This window comes from Chelonia mydas, chromosome 7 (genome assembly GCF_015237465.2).
Source record: "Chelonia mydas isolate rCheMyd1 chromosome 7, rCheMyd1.pri.v2, whole genome shotgun sequence".
Taxonomy (NCBI): Eukaryota; Metazoa; Chordata; order Testudines; family Cheloniidae; genus Chelonia; species Chelonia mydas.
In genome coordinates, this window is record NC_057853.1 from 87,494,097 (window position 1) to 87,516,768 (window position 22,672).

General features: G+C 38.9%; 1 protein-coding gene across 4 annotated transcripts in view; it reads right to left on the minus strand.

The window, feature by feature from the left end:
• PRKG1 (protein kinase cGMP-dependent 1) overlaps positions 1-22,672 on the minus strand; it is an 855,891-nt gene that overhangs the window by 88,193 nt on the left and 745,026 nt on the right. For all 4 annotated transcript variants that reach the window (XM_007071587.4, XM_007071586.4, XM_043551314.1 and 1 more), the window contains one exon: positions 17,826-17,900. In XM_007071587.4, coding sequence (XP_007071649.1) covers positions 17,826-17,900 — 75 coding nt within the window. The remainder of the gene's footprint in view (positions 1-17,825; positions 17,901-22,672) is intronic.

A 22,672-nucleotide genomic window follows, 5' to 3' on the forward strand; every position in this document is an offset into this window, starting at 1 on the left:
CAATCTCTTTGGTCACTCGATGGTGGCAATTCTTCAACAAAAAAACTTCAAAAACAGACTCCAACGAGCGACTGATGAATTGGAATTAATTTGCAAACTGGACACCATTAAATTAGGCTTGAATAAAGACTGGGAGTGGATGGGTCATTACACAAAATAAAACTATTTCCCCATGTTTATTTTCCCCCCTACTGTTCCTCACACGTTCTTGTCAACTGCTGGAAATGGCCCACCTTGATTATCACTACAAAAGGTTCCACCCCCGCATCCCCGCTCTCCTGCTGGTAATAGCTCACCTTACCTGATCACTCTCGTTACGGTGTGTATGGTAACACCCATTGTTTCATGTTCTCTGTGTATATAAAATCTCCCCACTGTATTTTCCACTACATGCATCCGATGAAGTGAGCTGTAGCTCACAAAAGCTTATGCTCAAATAAATTTGTTAGTCTCTAAGGTGCCACAAGTCCTCCTTTTCTTTTTGCAGATACAGAGTAACATGGCTGCTACTCTGTAACCTTTATTATAAATCTTCTTCTTAAAACAGAAAGGATTAGGAAATCTACAAAATCTTGTGATTTAATTTAAACTGAGATAGTTAAACATTTTAAAATGCATCTGCGGTTTTGATTAATTTGGTTGATGGTGTTACTTCACAACACAGTAATTAGTAGTAGGAAATCAAAATTCAGTGAATCAATTTCTTCCCTGGGGTACGCAAGTGAAATTGGTGTTGCACTTATAGATACAGTATGTGGTTTAACATTATTTTAATAGGCTAAATAGATAATTATTTTTGGTAGCAATAAAATACATTACCTTTATATATTTATGAAAGCAAAGATTTTTGGTATTGTGTGTTGACCCCAGGAAACGTAATTTGAAAAAGGATTCATGGAGTGGAAACACAAGTTAAAAACCGAAAGGTTAGAGTGTATATGTGTGTGGGTATGAGAGAGAGAGAACTGATTAACTCCCATTACTAAAGCAAAAATGTATTTGAAATACAACTGTGGACAAATTCTCTTGTCTTTTAATTTAGCTATGATTAATAAATCTATTAAACTTCCAGAGAATTTTATGTTAACAGCCAAGCAGATAGAGCAGATTATATGTTGACGAATTTACTATAAATTCTCATAAGTTTGTTAGTCTCTAAGGTGCCACAAATACTCCTGTTCTTTTTACATAAGTTTGGTTTTCCTACAAGCTCAAATTTCATTTTATCACATTTTTTTAAAGTTCTAATCTCAGTCTAAATACAAAAATTAAAAGTGTGATTAATTAAATTGTGAGCTCACTTTATTATCCTTTCAACAGCAGATGATGAGGAATTGCCAGAAGGAAAGTGAGAAACGGATGAAGAATGAATATATTTTCACAACACCCCTGTGAAATGAGCACGTATTATCTCCACTTTACAGAAAGGGAACTGAGACATGGAGAGATTAAGGTAAAAAAGTATCCACTAAGATAACTAGAACCTGATTTTTCAGAGTATTGAGCATTCTATAATACTTCATATTGTCTTCAGATGCAGCTGAGAGTGCTCAACACTTGATTAGGCCCCACAGTCTGAAGTTAGGTACCCAGAAAATGAGGGACACACTATTAGTGACCACCTGTGACTAGTGTGCAATCTTGATAATTTTCTTTTAGTGTAGTTGTTTTGTTGTAAATTGCTAGGTTTTTAGAAAAGCAAATTGAAAAAAGGCATTATATTGACATGCATATAGGTCAGCAGCAGAGTTGGAAATTTTAGATCCACTGCACAAACCTTTACCACTTGAGCTAAGTAATGAGGACCAGCAGTAGAGAGGCATGGGATATTTGCCAGTGGGTTTCGCAGAAAATTTGCTGACAGACGAGGACTTGTGCGACCAGGAACATGGGTTCCATTCCAGACTCTGGAGATGAGTGTGCTCTTCGAGGCACACTCTTCTGCCAATCCTCCCCAAGCTTCACAACTTCTGCCCTGTCCCCTCAAACCTGTCCATGTCCCAGCCCTGCCTCTTTCCCACATTTGGCTCCTTCTCCCAGTCCATGCTGCTCTACTAGCCAGTCTCAGACTTTGCTCCCCAGGCTTCTCATCCCAGTCCCAATCTCCTCACCCACAAGTGCTAGTCTCACCTCCTGGACTCCCTGTCCTAGGTCCATCCTCCCCTCCCCCACAATCCCAGTCTCTTTGCCCAGCCATTACAAATTTGCCCTTGCCCCTCAGCTCCTTGTCTTCAATCTCATTGCCCAGGCAGTCCTAATTTCCACACACACACATACGCCATGGGCTCATCATATGATCTCAGTCTCCTCACACATATTGGTTCCCAATCCTCACCAGCCTGTTTCCCTCCCTTGCTCCGAGTCCCAGTTTCCCCCCTCCCCTGCAATCCAACTCCTAGTCTCAGTTTTTTCTCTCTCCCGTTTCCTCTCAGCTTCCAGTCCCACAATTCCTTGTCCCAGTCTATTCCCACACACACCCTCATTCTGCATTCAAATCAAGCAGCTTCCCTCCCTGGGCCCAGTAGGGGGCTATTGAAAGCACAGGAGAAACAGGCTTTCTGCAATCTGGTCAGATGCTTGGACCGGTCATGGCTCGCAACAGCAGGGAAGGCCTGTTCAGCTCTTGGCTGAAACATGCGCAATTCAGAAGGAATATTCAAGGAATTTATCTGCTAAAATCTAAGAAGCTCTACTTCCTACGTAGATAGAATTTCACAGAAGTGGCAAAAGTCACATCCTTGACACAAAGACCATCTCCCTGCTAAATTTCAAGTCCAAAGCTTCAGGTGCTACTGCTTTTCAAAGAAAAGGTTGCAAACATTTTTAACATGGGAAAAACAACATACTTTTCTTATCCTCATCTTGGATATGGCTAAACCATTTTGGCTGAAATTTTCAAAAATAATGAACTATCAGCCCACTGCGGCAGAGACACCTGGCATGGAAAATTCAGTCCAAATGATCAAATGGCAGAGCAATAAGCAACCAAAAACAGGCTGTTACAATGTAAGATGTCTGGAAAACTTAAGAGACAGAATTACCAGTCACTTATATTTGGTTGAATGCTGATGTTATCTCATTTTTTAATGTTTTAAGTAGACTGAAATTAGAACTACAGATAAAAACGTTAATACAATACACTTAAAGTATATTTGAGCTTTCAGGGGGGAAATATGTAGAACGAAAGGAAAGGATAAACTAATTTGACTTGGTGCTTTGGCTGTTAGTGTAGTGGAGGCGTCAGCAGGACTCTGTAGTTATGGTTGTGTTGAGCTTTTCACTTACAGCAGGATTAAAATCCTTCTATTTCACACTTTGGTGACTGATGTTAGTCTCCACATTCAATGCAATTACCATTGAGGGGGTCAATTGAATTTGCTATGCACTGTTTAGATAACAGACTTAATAACTTTTCCAGAGAAACAATTAATATTCATTCACCTTTGAAATTTGGTCCTAACACACTCCTTTCCCCTTTTCCTCCAGCTAAACAGCCACAGACATCACGAACTTAAACAAACACACCAGAGACACAGACCTTTCTGAAAATTCTCCAGTTAAACAAAGTTATTTCTTTATGTGCTCTAACCTTTTTCACATGCATTAGGAAAAGCCAATGGATGTGTCAATATCTACCATGTACTTCGCCCTCTGATGCTGCCCAATCTGCCTCTCCAGCTTTGCTCCTCACACACAGCCCCAGCACCCCTGAATGAAGGGAGGATGTCTGGGTAACAAGGAATCCTGTTCTATGCCTATCTGAATTTTGGCTTCTTGGCCTTGCTCACTAATTCTCCCCAGCTGAGAGTTCCATTTCTTTGGCTGACTATTCTGATTTCAGACTATTAACATAGAAAGACTGACAAGTATCCCTAACTATAGTGTTCTTTCTCACCTCTCTCAGCATTCTCCTAAATGTCGCCTTACACAGTTTTTGGTTCCAAATTTGGGGCCTGATCTATCTCCCATTGGTTTCAATAACAGCTGGATTCTTTATAAGGGAAATAGCAAATGATCCTGGGAATATTTCTAGCACCCTAACTCCTAAAATGTAACTTGGAAGCATCAGTGAAGAGTTTTAATGATAATGTATTGACGGTTATCAGTATTTGACATTTGCAGCACTATAGGTGTGCATAGGGTTTCCAACCCTCCAGGATTGTCCCGGAGTCTCCTGGAATTAAAGATTAATCTTTAATTAAAAATTATGTCATGTGATAAAATCTCCCGGAAAATGTCCAACCAAAATTGGCAACCTTAGGTGTGCATGGCATTCTATAGAGAAAATAAGTGGAACAGGCCATATCCTGGCCTCTAGAGAGAGGCTGCTTTATGTACCCTGTACTGCAAATTAAGTCCTAGTAATGAGAGGGAGTAAAGTTAGAGTACCCAGCACCCCGGTGATCCCTGAGAGTGTAAAACCACCATAGGGTTGATTACAAACTGGTGCAATTTAGAAGAGCGTTGAGACTGCTCTAAATTGTTCTGGGGGACAAATATACAGCCCCAGAGTTTGGGTGAATGAAAAGCTGGCTTAAAGCCTTCCCCAGAATTGCTGAGCTGAGTTCTGGTACAGAAGAGATCTGTGCTGAAGGTCCCTTACTTTGAGCTACTGTTTCCTCCCATGATTGTTATGCAAAACTGTAAGGACCTTAACAGGATCAGTAAAATATTCTTGGCATTAACCCATGGAAAAATTGTTCCAGAAAAAAATAAGGTAATTTAGACAAATGTTCAAAGTAATGGTCATATGTTTCTGACTACTTTATATAAACAAATATACGTAACAGTGGACCTGTTGTATGATACATATGCACCAGTAACACTCTTCAAGTCTCCATTTTATAGAAATATTTTCTATTTTCTCCAGAATGTTATTCATGGTCTTCACAAGCCCTTGTGCTGAAGACTCATTTCTTCATCTCTAAACTAGTATGGGCCTTGTGATGCATCAATATTGATGCAAAAAATGATATTTTACAAGCTTCTCTGGGCCTTTACTGAATATTAGCTACAAGTATGAATGGCAAGAAAAATACCTCCATACATTTAAATTAGTTATGCTATAAAATCTTCAGAAGAAATCACAAAAGGCTTCTGCTTTCTGGCACCCCAAAGGCAAGCGAATGTCAGGAAGATAACACCTCCTTGGTTGTAATACTGTTTATGACCACCAGAGTGTGCTTATATAAACTTTAAAAGGCAGCTTTTCTAACTTTACTTTGCTTCAACTTCTATCCTATTTTATTTTGTGCTATGTTTAAAAGATGGATAGGTTATAAAATTTTTGCTTTGCACAAAATATTTAATAGAAGTTTAACTGCTATAAAACAGATTGTAACTCTAAAGAGCTTGGGTAAAGAGATAAACAAAGAGATTGTCATCTAGATCAGGACACCTCCCTCTTGAACAAGATACCAGTCTGGTATAGCTATAATCCTTCATCTGAAGGAAACAAACTTTGTAAAGGAAAATGTTTTAGGAAAGACCTGGTCCTGCATGATAGGGCAGATAGGCTCCACACTGGCAATGAGGCGGTTAATAAGAGCCCATGGACCCAACTGGCTCTGTCCTGCAACACCCTGCAAATATCAGACGTGGAGATGGGAGTTAAAAGAAAGACATCTAGACTAGTTCAGGGCTGACCAGGAAGGAGAGCAGAGTTCTGCTTCTCTTGAATGGAAAGAAGCCTAGTTGATGCCCAGAGATTAGGTTAGACTGCTGGATGAATGAGCCTCAGCTAGATGGGATAATCAGACCCTGTGGGATAGGTGGAAGCATGGACTGTTTAGAAGCAAGCCTGGAATAGAAGGGGGGTTCCCACTGAAGGTTTGTCAGATGACCCTGTTTTGAGTTGTGCTTATTTTGTGTTCCAGATTTCCTTTGGACCTTAACATCCCTGAAGGGGCAGGAGTGAAATGTACCTTGGCTGGAGGGCTAAAGCACTATTTTGGACCTCACAGAGACAGTGTCCTACTGACAGAGTGAGTTCTACCTTGATGAGCCACAAGGGGTCGTAGCAAAGGCAACCCTGGTTACATCTTGTAAAAGAATGTGAGAATTTTCTTTATGTATTAAATTGCAAAATGGCTATAGAGATGTATTATCAGAGCAATGAAACCTCAGGGTAAAGTGGGCCTCTACCAACCCCACTTTCAAGCAAAAGCTCTGATTGTGTCCTTAAAACTTTAGGAAATATATGTGTAGCTGGAAATATTTTAAAACTTTTGTTTATTTCTTAAATATTGAAATGGCAAATACTTTTGTGAAAGCGTACTTGCAAATATGTTAGTTCCTAATATAATTTCCTAACAACATTGCTATGTAAATGATAAAATGCTTTATGTATTCACCTGGAATCTAATGACCTTGCTAATCTGATTACTGATACAAGAAGGCATGTAAGTATAGAACATGTATACTAATACATAATTAAATGATCACTGACAGTGTTCAAGTGACTACCTCACCCAGCTCAGGAAAACAAGAATTATCATCTCTCCAAAAGTTGTTATAGCGAATCAACAACTTCTTTACCAACAATTTAAACTAAAGACTCAAAGAAATATTTAATTTTAAATGAGTACTGGTGAATTTAAACCCTTTATATAAAGAACAGGAGTGTTTGGACTTGTTAAAAATAATTTCAATACCTGTTAAACACTAATGAAACTGAAGAAATGTGTCAGAAAATTGACTGAATAAAAAGAGTTAAAACTCTAATTTTAAAGATTTATCTGAGAATCTCCCAACACAAAATAAATTATGTCTTCTTCCCTCCTATTCATTGTCTGGCTATACCGAAAAAGGACAGGAGACATTTGACATGGGTTTAATTAGGAGGCAACTTTATTATTAGATGTCTGGGACTACACGGCAGATAAAAGTGTACAGTGCAGGTAACCCAATGTTTATTCTGTAATTGCCTGGAGGTGAGGGGGCTTTTACAAGTTCCCCCTCTTTTTCCATCCAAGTCCCTTCAGCAAATTTATTGCTGGGACCTTATCATACTTGGCTCACACCAGCTCCCCCTCTTTTTCCATCCAGGTTCCCCCCGGCAAATCCACTGCTGGGATATCACCATCCACCCCCTTTGTAGGAGGGTTAAGGTGGGCTGTAAAAATGGGGGGTTGGCTGCCTGCCGTACCAATCATAGGAATCCCCAACAGCCCCCTGTTCGTTCCTTTCATGAACACCTTTTTTAAAGTCCTTTTCCAAGCCATTTATCCAGTCATTGTATACCTTTCCTATGGAGTACCTGCACTGGACATCTGCCCTACACTTAAATAATGAGTTGCGACATATAGCCTACCGCCCTTCAGGCCATGCATGAATAGAGCCCTTCCTGAACCTACTGTGGGGAAGGCAAAAAACCCCAACTGCATCCAAGCCAATATGGTGGTAAGGGAAAAATTCCTTCCCAGCCTTTCCCCCCCCCCCCCCTCCGCAAAAAGGGGTAGCTAGTGTAACGCTCACAGTGGGTCTTGACCAAACCTGGTATTTTATCACATAAAGGGGAGGCAGGGTGAGTCCTGCTTCAGACTGCTCCATGTAAAAGGGAGCTTCAGGCACAGGGCTTCCCCTTTTAAACCCTGCATTCCTAGGGGATGAGTCAGCAACCATGCTGTCCGCTTTTGCAACAGTTTTCATCTCCCTGCCACCGCTAGCCATAAAGCACTTGTGACAAGATGGCTGATGTTAGTCTGGTGGGTCCTGTGCTTTTCTTGGCGGGGAGCTAAGATGCCACCCTTTGCCCCTGCTCTTGGGTACCGAGGGCCCCGCTACAAGCCCGGGAAGGTGCTAGAGGAGGGAAGCGGGGGAGGGGTCTGGGTTTGCTCCTTGCTCTGAGTCCCAGCCCTTCTCAACCCCTGAGGGTTTCTTACCCTCGTCCCCGTTAGGTGGGGTTACCCTCGGTCCTTAGGTGCTGGGGGGGAAGGGAGTCTTCCTGTCCTGCTGGGGCAGGGTCTCCCTTACTTCACTACTCAGGTCTTCCAAATCTCTCAACACATCTCCAAGCTCCAGTCCTCTCTCCTTCCTCCTCCTCCCCTGTCTGCCTGAAGCAGAGTGTTTTATTAGGCTCCTAACAGGGCCTTGATTGACTGCAGGTGCTCCAATTAACCTGCAGCCACCTTCCCTAGTCTACAGGGGACCTCGCCTTAATTAGCCTTGAGTTTATATATTTCCCCTCTAGCACTCTCCCACTGCTCCCTGGCCCTCCTGAATCACACACTGTTCCCTTCATTCGGCCAGCCGCCCAACTCCTCCCCTCCCCCCCACTTAAAGGTGCAGGGCGGTCATTACGTCAGTAGCCCCATCAAAAAAGAAATGAGGTTGGTTTGTCATTTCTTCTTGACAAATCCATGTTGGCTATTACTTATTAGCCTATTATCACTTAATAATTTGTTCCAGTATCTTTCCAAATATGTAAGGTATAACAACTGGTCTACAATTCCCCATTTTGTTCCCCATTTTAAAGGTACTATGTTTGCTTTTCCTCCAGTCCTCTGGGACCTCACCTTTTCTCCCTGAGTTCTGAAAAATAATCGCTAATGGTTCAAAGATTGCTTCTGCTAGTTCCTTAAGTACTCTAGGATGAATTTCATCAGGACCTGCCAACTTGAATACATCTAGCCTATCTTTAACCTGTTCTTTCCTTATTTTGGTTTTCATTCTTTCTCCTTTGTTGTTAACATTAATTGCCTTAAGTATGTGGTCACGAATTGCCTTTTTAATGAAAACTGAAGCAAAATCAACATTAAAACACCTCAGCTCACTTGTTATTGGCTCTCCTTCTCCACTAATAGTGGGCCTACACTTACCTTCATCTTTGTCTTTCTCCTAATTATTTATAGAACTTATCACCTTTTATATCCCTTGCAAGGTGTAATTCATTTTGTGTTTTAGCCTCTCTGATTTTGTCCCTACATGCTTGTGCTATTCTTTTATACTTATCCTTCACAAGTTTTCCATGTTTCCACTTTTTGTTAGGGTCCTTTTGATTTTCAGGTCATTAAAGAGCTCCTGATGGAGCCATATTGGATTCTTACTATTCTTCCTAACTTTTCTTTGCATCGGAATAGTTTGCTGTTGCGCCTTTATATGACGCACAATATAATCGGTGTAAGCCTTTTCAGGAATAACAATATGCAATGTCTTCTGATTTAAAAAGGAAACACTTTATTTTGCAACCCTCATTACATACAGTCAAGAATGACTATACTGCAATATATTGTGATGTGGTCTTATCTTTTAAAATAATTTGACAATTCCATTCCTTTTTTCTCTGTCTCCACATATGTGCCTATTGATTACATCAATTTTAACAAGAAATCCTAATGATATACTAGGATAAAAACTACAGTTAACAGTGGGCTGCAACATAAAAGCCACAAATAATTGATGTCCAGATCATCCTGTTACACTCTAAGCTCTCTAATTAAAAGAAAAAATCCCTCAATTTGTCAAATACTTTAAAATCTATCATTTACAACACTGTGTTCGATATGCATTTCACAGTGTTAATATATTTAAAACTGTTGTACAATTTTAGTTAATAAAATGTCTGTAGTGCACTTTTTTTTAACTGCTGTGGCCAAACAAGCTTTCTTCTCCTCTACACTAACCAATTAGGAGAGTCACTTTCATTATTTGCATGACCTGAAAGAGGAAACTGGAAATCCTACTTCGATAGCATTAGCACTCTTTTTGAATCTGTAGGCTACGCTTGTGTGTGTGTATATCCTGGCACTGCCTTCAGCCAAGTTGAAAAAAATGGTTTCCACATGCTCAAACTGTCTAAATATTTGCACTGCCATGAGCCAGAAAATAATTTTTATAATAGAGAAACCCCTGATCCCATGAGTAAGTCTATTATTTGAGAAAATATTTGAGGCTCAGAAAAAACATAAGACCCTAATTAAATTATTCTCTTTAATTGGCACATAGTTCCTATTTTTGAACTTGATTCTAAAATGTTGATTTTCAGCATGGCTAAAAATGTTCCCAGGCTTATGTTTCTAAGAAACACACAAAAACAAAGCCCTTTCTAATACATATACATACGGATAACGTTGATAATGTTCTGTTAACATACCGTAGTTGATAACATTCTGCTAATATTCACTACAAAATCCATGGACTGCTATCACTTTATATTGAAGGGCCATCTTTTCATATGGTTTGCAAAAATGCACTTGGAAATACAGTTTGCATATGCAGACCCTTCCCATTTGCACAAACAAACGAGGCACTTGAACTGACAATTGCCCATTTGGGGTTAGATTTTGCCTTACATGACCTCATATGAATTGGTGGTGAGCTGATGGGCCACACAGCAGCTGGAGTCCCCAGAAAGAATCCTGGCTGACTTAACTGGAATTATTCTTAGGGGCTACCAGTCACTCACTCTGGCAGGCCCATTGCACCCCACTACCTTCATCTGAGCAAGAAGGTGGAGGCAGATTCCAACCTTTACCCATGTGTATAGGGAGTCACCAGAATGTGCACCTTTGAATTCACAAATTCATTTGTGTACACAAATAGATACACCAGATCATTTATGAAGGCCCTTTGAAAATTTGTCCCTAAATGTCCCCAAGTACAATGCATTAAAGCCTAAATTTTTAAAGACAGTTCCAAATTTTAAGTTTCCTGAGGATCCCCAGACTGTGAGCCTTAACCTTGAAATACAGCCATTAGTTTCTGTTAATGGCTTGCCATTATTTAGGTTTAGTTAAATAGTAATTGCCTTTTTTGGTTATGTGTTTCACTGAATGCAGCCATTGCTCTCCGTTCCCCGTGACTCCAGCAAGTCACTATAATGCAAACCTAATAAAATACCTTCTTTTTATCCTTCAAACATACAAAAACAAATGAGGGAGGTCGAATAAAAAACAAAAGGAAAGAAAAGATTGCAAAGGAAGGTAATAAATATAGATAATAAATAAATAATAAAAATAAAAAAGCAACACTGAAGAAAAAAGCAACACTTCTATTTTTTAAAAACAAGAAGAATGAGACGGATTTCAGGAGACAGTGAGTTCCATATTAGAAAACTCACACAACAAGAGTGTCTTCAGACAATGGGTGTGTGGGGAGGTGGGGGAGAATCCTTAAAAAGCGGATGGCATCCAAAGACAAGATACCTGTCAGTACTAGGAATAAGTTTCAATTCAGCTAAGCACACGCTTAACTTTAAGCACATGAATGGATTAAGTAATTACATGCTTTGCTGAAGTGGGGCCTCAGAAACCCATAGTGCTAACTTAATGACAACCTGCTTCTCTACAGGCAGCCAATGGAAAGAATGCAGGACAGGCAAAGTAAACTCATGTTTGCTCAAGTCATAGAACTATATTTTAAATAGCAATGCCAGCATAAATATTATTATTAAAGCCCAAGGGAAAGAGAAAATATATAACACCAGAGAGAGAATTTAATTCTGACTAGTAAAATGTAAATATATCAGCATAAATAATAATAAAAAAACCTCACTGAAACAAGTCAATAAGCTGCATGAAAAATGAGATTTTGCTAGGAGTGATGAAAGAGAAGTGGTGAAATAACAGTTACTCCTTTGATCAGTTAAAGAAAAACATTGATAGGTTTGGATGCAGCTCATCTAAGCCCCCTTAGAAAAAAAAGGACAGTGACTGTAAATACAGGTCTTAAAGCACAACTAAGGTAACGATGAGGAAAGCTATTAGTCAGGGCTGGATTAAGACATAGGCCCCTGCCTTGAGCCACAGCTCCTAGTATCAGGTAACGAGGGCAGAATCTCAGTTTTAATTTAAAAAAAGTAAGCCCTCAGGGTTATAAAAACCAAAAACTTTTTAAAATGGAATCTGAGCATAACCAAAACAACATCTGCTTGATTCTGCGGATGGTCTGGAACAATCGCTCTGAGAGATAGGTGAACTGCTGCATGTATCTCAACAGGGTGTTAATTTCATGACACACTGCCTGGGGATTCTATGTGGCAGGAGGAGAAGCATGCAGGGGATTTAGCCCACTAAGCATGTATGCCCTGGTTACTGGGGAAAATACTGGGTGGCGTACACTTCTGCCAGCCTTCCTATATATGGGGAGAGGGGACTGCTCCTGTTGCTGCTTCTAGGTGACCCCGTGCTGCTGACCCATCTCTCTAGCTTGGGATGTGTCCCCCCTTGCCATTGCCACCCAAGGGAGGGACAAGGCCAAATTGCAGAGGATCTCATATTGTGGTGTGCAAAGGGACCCAGATTGCCTTGATCTTGCCCTGGTAGTGGTTAAAGTGGTGTAGAATGTGAAGAACTTCAGGAATCTATGGAACATGGAAAAATCCCAGAAGAAGTGATGGGGAGAAAAGCATCAGACTCTCTCTAAGAGTATGTGAAATTCATAGAGTTCTAAGAACTCTGTCACCCCATGTGATTTCAATAACTGCATTAGAAGCCACCTGTTTCCTATTGGATTTGTTAGAGCTTCAGCAGTGGCTCCACCTGGAATTAATTTAAGAAAACAGGTGCTCTCTTTTTAGGAATTTTCTTTATATATAATGAATAATAATTCAACTTATTATGTAACGTTTGCTGAACGGGATCCTGCCACTGGTTTGCATTGTGGTTCTTCTGCGATTACTGTTATTCTTGGGAACAAGAATCATGTTAAATTTATGCTTCTCTTTGTGACCCAGCAACCTCTTTGTGCCAACTGGCAGAGTGCACAGTGGGTTCATAGGATTTTACAGGAATCCTCAGGGTCAGACATATATGTAATAGTTCACCAAAGGGTGACATGTGAGATCTCTACTGAGAGCCAGTAGCTCATTGGTCATCATAATCATTCCTAAATGTAAGGATGGATAATATTTAAGAAGTTATTTGTCTATACTGAAAATTAGGTTCTTAAGGTCCTGGAGTCAAGAAATGTCACCAGGAAGTGATGTCACTTGGACATGTTCCTTCCAGGCAGGAGGTAACAGACACCCACCTCCCTATTTCATCATATGTGTATTGTCTGCCACACAATGAAGATCTATTTGTATACCAAGCCAGGTGCCAGTCAAGAAATTGTGAAATCTACAAGAAAGAGAAAATTTGCAAGAAGAAACAAAAACAGGAGGGGGGAGGGTATCCTGTTTATAAATGAAAACAAAGGATAGAACTTGTATATCTTGGAAGGCAAAGGAACACACTGGATCCTTCACCAGGGAAGCAAGCTGACAGCATACTTGTCTCATGAAAGGAGGATCACAGCCAAGTCTGGTTAAAAAGTACTGCAAGGAATTTGAATGAGCCAAACTCAACAAGACATAGAGTATCTTGGTAATTAAGTCTAGGCTCTAGAATGTGTGTTATAATTTTGTTTTCGACGTAACCATTTGTTCCCAATATTTTCATTACTTGAATCTCCATGCTTTGCTAAATAAACTTATGAACTGTATACATGAATTCACTATACACATATCTAAGTGCTGTGTGTTAAGTGGAACAGTGATTGGAGGTAGAACTGGTAAACTGTACTGTTTCTTTGGAAGTAGTGAATCTGAATACCGTGAGTGTCCAGTGAACCCGGGGCTGGACACTTCAAGGAGACACTCAGAGGGCTTGAGGGTTGGAGTGTGCTTATGGTAAATAAAATGTGTTACTGTGTTACCAGCCTATCTATAACACATCAGAAACAATATTTATACTTTTCACATTTTCTATTCCTCTTGGCTTAATAAATATGTGTTAATTACATGAGGACATAGTATGCATTGAAATAATAAAACACCATGGTTAAAATATTAAAAACTGTTGGCTTTCTGAGCTGCTAAAATCCATCATACTTTTATAGCAAGTAACGGCAGACATCAATATGATATAATGTTCAGTTGAACTGACGTTGAGGGTGGTCAAACCTCTTAGAATGAGGTCCTTACTATTTATAGTTTCCAATGATGCTTGCTAAATTTCTGATCTTTTTAGTGAACCATCTTTGACAAACCTGATGTAAGGTTATGTAGTAATCCTTATTCATTCAAAGAACTGTTTATGATATACCATAAACAGCGGAAAATGTGATGCTTGCTACTACTAAGTGACAAAATACTATTATCCAATTTTCAGTTATTGCAAATCACAGCACTTTGCTAAAGCACAATTGTGTCTCATGCTTTCTATGCCAAACTCTTTCACTTCACAGTCTTAAATTTTGAAAAGATAAACCCTTAAAGAGCAATTAGCTGAAGTTAATTAAGAGCCGTTTGAAAAATAATCCAGGTTAAAGTTTCTGCCAAGTAGATTTTCTCCAAGAGGAATTTTATCTTGTCAGACATAGATATAACAACTGTTGAGTGACGAAGCAGGTTCCAAATTTTCTCCTTTTACTCATAGCTTTTCAGTCATTTCTACTGTTCTATTCATGCCTTTTCCAGGCAATTGCTTTCAAGAAGTCAAGCAAATCCAAATGTGGTATTTAACTAATAAAGACCATATCTTTTGAAAGAACATTTCCTTTATAACCTTTGTAAAGGTAGACAGCACTGATGACTTCTGCTTTTTTAAAGTCAAAATGTCACTATGTGGGGGGCAATGGCATGATTGCTGACTCTGGCACCTTGGGATTGTATGCAAGGGCTAACCCTTGACTTGTAAAGCTGCAGGTAAGGACCTAGAAGGTGCCATAACAGCTTGTCTGTTCTTCTTACTGTGAAACTGTCCACCTAATTAAGGTCTCTCTAACATTAGGAATCTTCTGCCTCATCTTTCTCGTTGTGTGAAATATTGAGCACTAGAAAACAAACAAGGAAAAGCACAAGATAAAAGTATAGCAGAATGTAAAGCTATCTACTGACATTCTAGCTTCTAAAAAAATGGGTTGCTCCACAAGAGATCCAATTCTGCAGGCTTTCTCAAGCAAAATATCTACTAAAGTCAATGGGAGTTTTACTAGGATTTGGGCTAAATGAGCCAAGTGATCATAAGGCCTTAAAAGTGGTCAATGGACATTGAAAATACTTTCTTGCCTGATATTTATGTTGACGTGCATATCGATGTAATTTAATCTGTTTAGGTTTTTAGACCACAACCACCCACCTACCTCACCTCGGTATCTGAGGAGCACATACTGCATATCAAAAACATGGCTTAAAATGACATAAACCTGAGAGGATTTTCTATGAAATGATGAAGAGAGTGCATTACTTTTTTTCATCTTATATTAGCTGCTAATGAATTAGAAAGTGAAGGTCTAACAAAGGCTGTGTATGCAATAATTGAGTTATATTACTTGGCAAATCCCCACACCTACTACCAAGTTTTCTCTCCACATTATCCCCCTGGAAATCTAAATAGTAGCACTGACATGGCATATTTGTAACTCTCTCTCTCTGCAAAGCAACGTTTAGTTGCCTGTGGTTAGTTTACTGGACTACAGTAACTTCATAAAATTGGTCTTTGTATAAGCTGCTACTGACCATTAAAATAAAATTAGCAGGTCTGCCTAGTTATCTGCTGCAAGATCATCACTTCAAGTCTGATTCAGCATTCCTTCTGTACCCCAAATTCCCATTGAAATCAATGAGAGTTTTATTTATTTAAGGAATCAAGGATGAAGTCCTATATATTTTGTTACGGGGCCATAATTCTGCACAATGAGGAGAAAAGTAACTTAGTAGAGAGGTGCAATAGGTTAAAAAAGGTGTTCGGAGTGATAAATAAAAAATGTCTCTTTATTCTGTTGGTACACTCCAGCATTACCAAAATTAATGCAAGACACTGAAAATGGGACACAGACTTATTATATGATAGAAGAATTTTGAGTTTAAATTCTTATAAAACTAATAATATTTAGTTCCTTTCCATTTCTCTCTACAATAAAACCGTACATTCTTCATATAGACTTCCTTAAGCCCACAAAGACTAATGCGAAACTACTATGTATATTTTAGTAGTAAGCTTTAATTTAGGCCAACAGAACTGAAAGGCTATGATAGTCACACTTTTCAACTGTTTGATTCTGAGAAGAACCCTAATATCTAATCATTTCCCTTCGTTAAAGTGGTAATGGTAAAGAGATCTGCAAAAGAGAAAACATCAGATTTTTATACAATAGCTTCAGTTTCTCTTTAAATTATTCTTGACTTAGAGCCACTTGCGTTTAAAGTTACTATTAACCTTTATCTGAGCAAATCTTGATTTTATTCATTTATTCTGAAGTGTTAAGAAGGATATTACAGGCCTACCTGGAAAAGCTAAAGGTTTAGGGAGAAATTCACAAAGCTCATTAGGTGCCTAAATCCCCTACTGCACCCACACAACTCCTGCTGAACCCTGTAATTCACAAAGCTCATTTGGTGCCTAATTTTAGGCACCTGGACACCTATCTCCTGCTAAACCCCAGAACGATTCATGAGCCAACTTGCTCCAGGGGCTGGATCTGGTTAGCGCCCTTTGGGCACACCAGCTGAATTGGGCCCCATTCAACGGCTGTCCAGAAGAGGAGTAGGAGATGATTGTGGTGCTGTCACCCACCTTATGACCTTTAGACTAGTGGTTAGAGTGTTTACCTGGGATGTGTGAAACTTGGTGGGTGTCCTAACAACTGGACTACAGAGTCATTCCCACTCTATCCCCCCAATCACGCTTTCATGATTTAACCAGAGTGCTTCAACAGGAGAGACTGAGGGAGCCCCAGATCAGAACATCCCATAGTTCAGTAGTCAAAGCATTCTCCTGAGAGGTTGGACTTCCCTGTTCAAATCTTTTCTCCCCTTCTGTCAGGAAGGGGGGGGAACTGAATATGGGTATCACACATCCCAAGTGAGTGTTCTAATCACTGGGCCAAAAGTTATAAAGTTGGACATAACCACCACCTCCTCCTCTATGCTGACACCTAAATTATTCTTGCAAGAAACTATGTAGGCACCTAAGCCAGGAAAGAAATTCCTTTTCGTGGGTCTGTAGCAGAGCTAGGTGCCTCACTGTAGCCTGGACTTAGGAGCTTTTCTCTGAGAAAGGGCCACTCTTTAGCACATTCTCATCTTCCATTGGCTAGCATAGGCAGGGAGCCACCTAGCATACTGGCTTTTGTGGATCACATTCAAAGATGCCTTTCTCTCCCCATGAGGGAGAGCTTCACTAGGCTTTGTGAATCAGACTTGTTCCTGTGAATTTCTAGGCACCCAAGGTGCTCAGCATTGCAACACCTAAGTCCCTTCATGGATTCCATCCCTAGAGTCTAAACACATAGAAGTCTTTCTGTTCAGCACAAGATGTTGACCAAGTGGGAATTGTTGCGGCTCTTGTTTCTGTTTGTTAGCACTTTTATTATTTAAAACATTTTAAAGTGATTAAACACTAGTCTTAACTTCTAGAAGGAATACTTTAAGCCAGTATTTTGGATGGAAATATTATTCCATAGCAAAGTAACTGTATCATTCAAAAACTACTCGGCTTTCCCCTCTTCAACCTTCTTTTACAGAACATATTTTATTTGCTAAGGTTTGAAAAACTCAGGACTGTTTGAAAATAGCCCAAAATATGTCAATAATTTCTATTGAGGGAATGTCTTTGTCATCTTGAGGTTTTAGTTTAGAATTGACATACATTATTTCCTGCCTTAAAATATTTCATGACAACTATTTGCCAACCACTTTTAAAATTAAACTCTTTAGATTAACAAAGCATTATACTATATTTCTTTTATTTCCTATCAGACATTTCACTTCCTATGTTATAGCATCATGTAATAAAAAGTGTATGTTTTTAAAAATTTCTTGATTTGATTTCAATTAAAACACAGGGTATAGGCAGTACATTGAGATTAATTGGTTAAAGCCAAAATCATTAGTTGCCACTTACTTTGCTTTTGCTTCTGCATCTTCATAGGCCTTATTGGAAACATCATCCAGACCTCCAATCAAATGTTTGAAAGAGCTGTAAGAATAAAGTGAAATTTCTAAGATATATGACTTTTCTAATATGGAATTAAAACAAGAAAAACATGTTTATTCAACAGCATGTCATCATCTTGACCTTGATCTATCAATAAGGACAGATATGATCAACAGAAGCTGGGAATGGACACAAAGAGAAAGAAGTAGAGAACTAATATGCTCACCTCACATTTCATTTTCAAAACACTTTCATAAATGTTTAATAAGAAATAATAACACATAAATAAATTAAAAGTAAGGCCCAGTCTTATTCCTCAAGCTATTTTAGGGACTGATCAAATTGAACTCGGTGGCAAAACTCCGACTGACTGCAATAGCCATATTTTGCTTATAATTTCTACAAAATGTTAGGCAAAAAGGTCATAATAATGAGGGTTATTTATAACTGTGTATATAGTGCAATTACCATCAGCTTCCCTTTAGACATGGCCTTTTACGTAATAATAATCATGGTTATGACTGAAATATCACATAAACATACACACAACACAACTCTTTAGTTTTGCCACTTTGTTGAAGTCAGAATTTTTGAAATTATATGACATACACTGCCATTTACACACAACTTAGTAAAAGCAACAGGAAACGCATTAACTAAAAACTGAAATGAAAGACTATCTTTGAGCTTCCATGAAAATTATGTCCTTTTAAGAATTTTACCATGGTTAAGGGCTATAATTTTAACCCTTAAGATGTGTTCGTGATTAAGCTAAGACCTCTTTTTACAAAGGAGCTGATTACTCAGTAGTGTTTCGAAAATATGGATAAATTTGTACCATAGTTCAGACACATTCTGGGTTGTCTTTGGCAAAAAACCTGGCCATGTGCGTGGCTGCAAACTCTTATCTGGATAACAGTGAAATCAAAACATACATACGCAAAATATGTTCATTGACAAACATCTTATTAAACCTTTGGGCTCTGAATCTAGATTTCATGGGCGATTTGTACAGTATTTTCACTTCTATAAAGATTTGAATGTAAGGTTAGTCAAAGGACAAAAAGCTAAAGCTACAGCAGACAAAACTTATCCATAGTATAACCCTGTGGCATACACATAGGCAACTCCTGACCCATCGGCATTACTGCTAGTGAAGCCTGCCAATCAGCCAGATGTCTCTGGAAGAATACCTTTCACAGCTTGGCATCTGTGTCTTATGAGTGCCAACTATATGCCATTTGGGGTTATGAGTACTGGCCAAATCCGTGAAAGAGACAAGGAGAAAGAAGAGATGAGTTTATGTATATTATTGTTTGCTTGCACCACCTACAAATATGTGAGCAAGAAGGAGGTGCTGTTGTAATGCCCCTGGTATTTTGTAATGCCCCATATATTTTGTAATGCCCCTGGTATTTTGCCAACTGCCAGAGGAGTAAAATGATAGCTTAGATATGCTTGAATGTAGTTATGAAAATTATTTTTTGCAATGTTCATGAATAAGTGTTTCCACAGTGAAACAGCATGTAATAGAATAATAAGAAAATTTAGAAGTACTACAAAAATTAGTCTATTATTATTAATATTCTATTTAAATATTCAAACAATGCATGCTTAGGACACAGCTGGATCCTAAGGTCCATAGAATAATCTCTTTTTCTTCCATTCCAACCTTCCATCACTGCATCAAGCTGACTTTCCCCAGGATTTCAGCAGTGTACCAGGATACTTATAGCATTTTACATCTTCTTCTTCTATCCAACTGTCTCCATGAACAAATCTTACCCCAGCCTTAGGTCTCCTGAAAGCTTTGAGAGGAATGGGCTTGAAAGGACCTTGGGAATATCATTACTTATTAATAAAACAAACCTCAAAAGAATGTTTAATTATAAACCACAGCCTGTATAAGATCAGTGGTGCTAGGATAGAACGAAATCTGTTTTACTTTCCATCAAGCTTCAGCTGTGTGTCAAACAACTCATCATATAGAGAGATGACACAGCCACCCTTGCTGAAATCCCCAAATTCACAGCCATCCCATCAGAAGTTAAAACAAGGGCTTTAGAGTAAGGAGATATCTGTAACAGAAAAAAAACCACAGCACCACCTCCCCATTCCTCTAAGCATTTCCATGCAGAAAGTAGCACATTTGGGCTCAGTTGTTGCATTGCTAAAAGAGCTGGGGAGAGGACAGCATCATCATCATGTGCTCCTGAATGCACTGTGTCTTAGTGCGAATGAGGCACTTAGTGGGGCCAGATCTGCAGGCTGGCGGGAAGGGAAAGTCATAAGCTCACCCCTTTGTAGGATATGTAGCACCAGCCACTCATTCCCAAAACAGGGGCACAAGGGTAGCAGGATGCTTTCTGTACCCTCTCCTTCCTCTCAGACAATGGTGTTTACTTTTTTTTTTTTGCAACAATATTCTGTAATCCCACTGCTGATGATATTTGTGTTTGAATATGAACTTTCAAACCAGGACACAGCAGGAGAAACAGAAGAGACATATAAACGTGTTTATGATATCAAAGTTTCAACAAAAATGGTTGAGATCATGCAAATGACTTTATAGCAGAATCTACTAAAGAAAAAGATGGTCAGTGGTGGAGACACCTTCTGTTTAAATACAAATATGTCATGACACTGTACCTAAGTGTGTTAGGAAATCAAGTAAAATAGATTTATGCTTAAATTTGATACCATATGTTTGAGAGTTTTCTCATTGTCACAATCTTCTTCTTTTTGAAGAAAACAGTTCATAACTCAAAATTTCAGTAACAGTGGCTCTCTTTGCCTAGAAGTTCAGCTTTGTTCTTAACAGATTTTGTTGTTTGATTTTCACAGGCATGTGTATGCATTTGATTGTGATGGGAGTTCCAATATTTGAGCTGCTGAATTATTAAAATCCAAAAAGAAAGGGAATACTATTAGCTCAAAACAGGGTCATGCAACAAGTCTTTGACAGGACTCCTACTTTCTACACAGAGTTTGTCTTCATGCAGTCAATCCTTTTGGTAAGTCTCCTTGGTTCTGGTCATCCCATTCACCAGGAGGCACATCCAGGCAGCAAGCTATGTCAAGCTCTTGGTTGAGAACTCTGCTCTCCTTCCTGGTCAGCCTTAAATTGAGCAGGGCTTCCTTTATATAATTCCCCTCTGCACATCTGATATCTTCTACAGGTGTAGCAGAGTGAATCCAATTGGGCTCATTGGCCTTCATTGATCCCTTCCTTGCCGGAGTGGTGGCCTGTTTGCCCCATCACTGGTAACAGCCTTTGAACTATTTACGGTCTGTTTTGTTAAGACATTTTGCTGCAACTAACGTGTAATTGAAGAAGATAGTGAAGAGAAACCAAAAAATTTAACTATTCTCTTTGTTTCTTTCTTCTTCAGACTCAGAAGACTAAAATCAATAGTTTAACATATATGTCAGCAGACAAAGTATGTGAGCTAATACCTTTTATTGGCCCAACTTCTGTTGGTGAGAGAGACAGCAGAAGTTGGTTCAATAAGAGATATTACCTCACCCACCTTGTCTCTCTAATATCCTGGGACCGACATGGCTACAACTACACTGCATATATGTCACAACTGATCTGTTATACTAGTCACTTGGTACCAGATTTGTAAAGGTATTTAGGCACATAAAGATCAGGTAGGAGACTAATGGGATTTCCAAAAGTGCCTTGGAGCCTAACTCCCATTTCTTTTTAAAATCCCACTACGCACTTATTTGTATCTTTAGGCACCCAAATACCTTTAAAAATCTGGCCCTCAGTCAGTCAAATGATTAAGCCTGTCAGTCATTTGGTTAAAGGGCTGACAACAAGGATGAAGCATTTGACAAAATGCCTAACATTGCTCAATGAATTAACCAACAAAAGGAATAACGATATTATACTTTATTGCATGCTGTCAAATGCAAGGGAGCACCTATCATTCTGTAACAGCAAACGCCATGTAGCATTGTATCATGAACAGGCTACTTTAGCAGTAGCTGTGGCTCAAGTTTTATTGGCTGTCATATTACAGCTTTGAAGCATTTACACCTGTTGATTTTGTACTTCTTTTACCCTGAACGTTTATATTTAGTTCATCTTGGGATACCAGAAAAAGATCAATACAAATGTAAATGCAAATGTTATAAAAATGGCAAATATAAATAAAAGATGGGCCTCATCAGAACTTTCAAACACCCCTACATGCGGAAGAAACCTGTGATTCATCCCCATCTCTATAAATATTTTTCGCTCAGCTTGTGGGGCAAATGCCAAAATTCCCTCTCAGTATACCTGATGGGCAATATATGGCAGTTTCATGATGAATTATATTCAAAATCATACCAAAAATGATTTTTGGATTTCTCACCCTTCCCCTTCTTGCATTTTTTCTACATGCAGAATGGTCACAACTAAATCCTCTCCTTTCTTTCTTTAATTTGGTTTATAAAACACAGCTCCTCCATATTTAAAGTGTATAAATTATCTACACAATTTTTATACAAAACTTACTCATAAAATTTCAAATTGTACCCTCCCAATCTACTCATTAGTACTGGTAAGTCTTCCTTCTTATTGCATCCTTATTCCACAAGAAGCTTACATAATCTTTTCAGAGAGCAGTGAAAGTTAACAAACTCAGGCTGTGTCAGACCAGAGGTGCAAAGATTTCCAGAGCCAAATTCCCTGATACAAGCCTCTTTCCATTTAAACTGGATGAACAGAAATATAACAAGAGGAAATATTTTAACAGTAACCATTTTTATTTCATTTAACACGGGGCTTCACAAAACACAGGCAAATATTCCCTTAGATA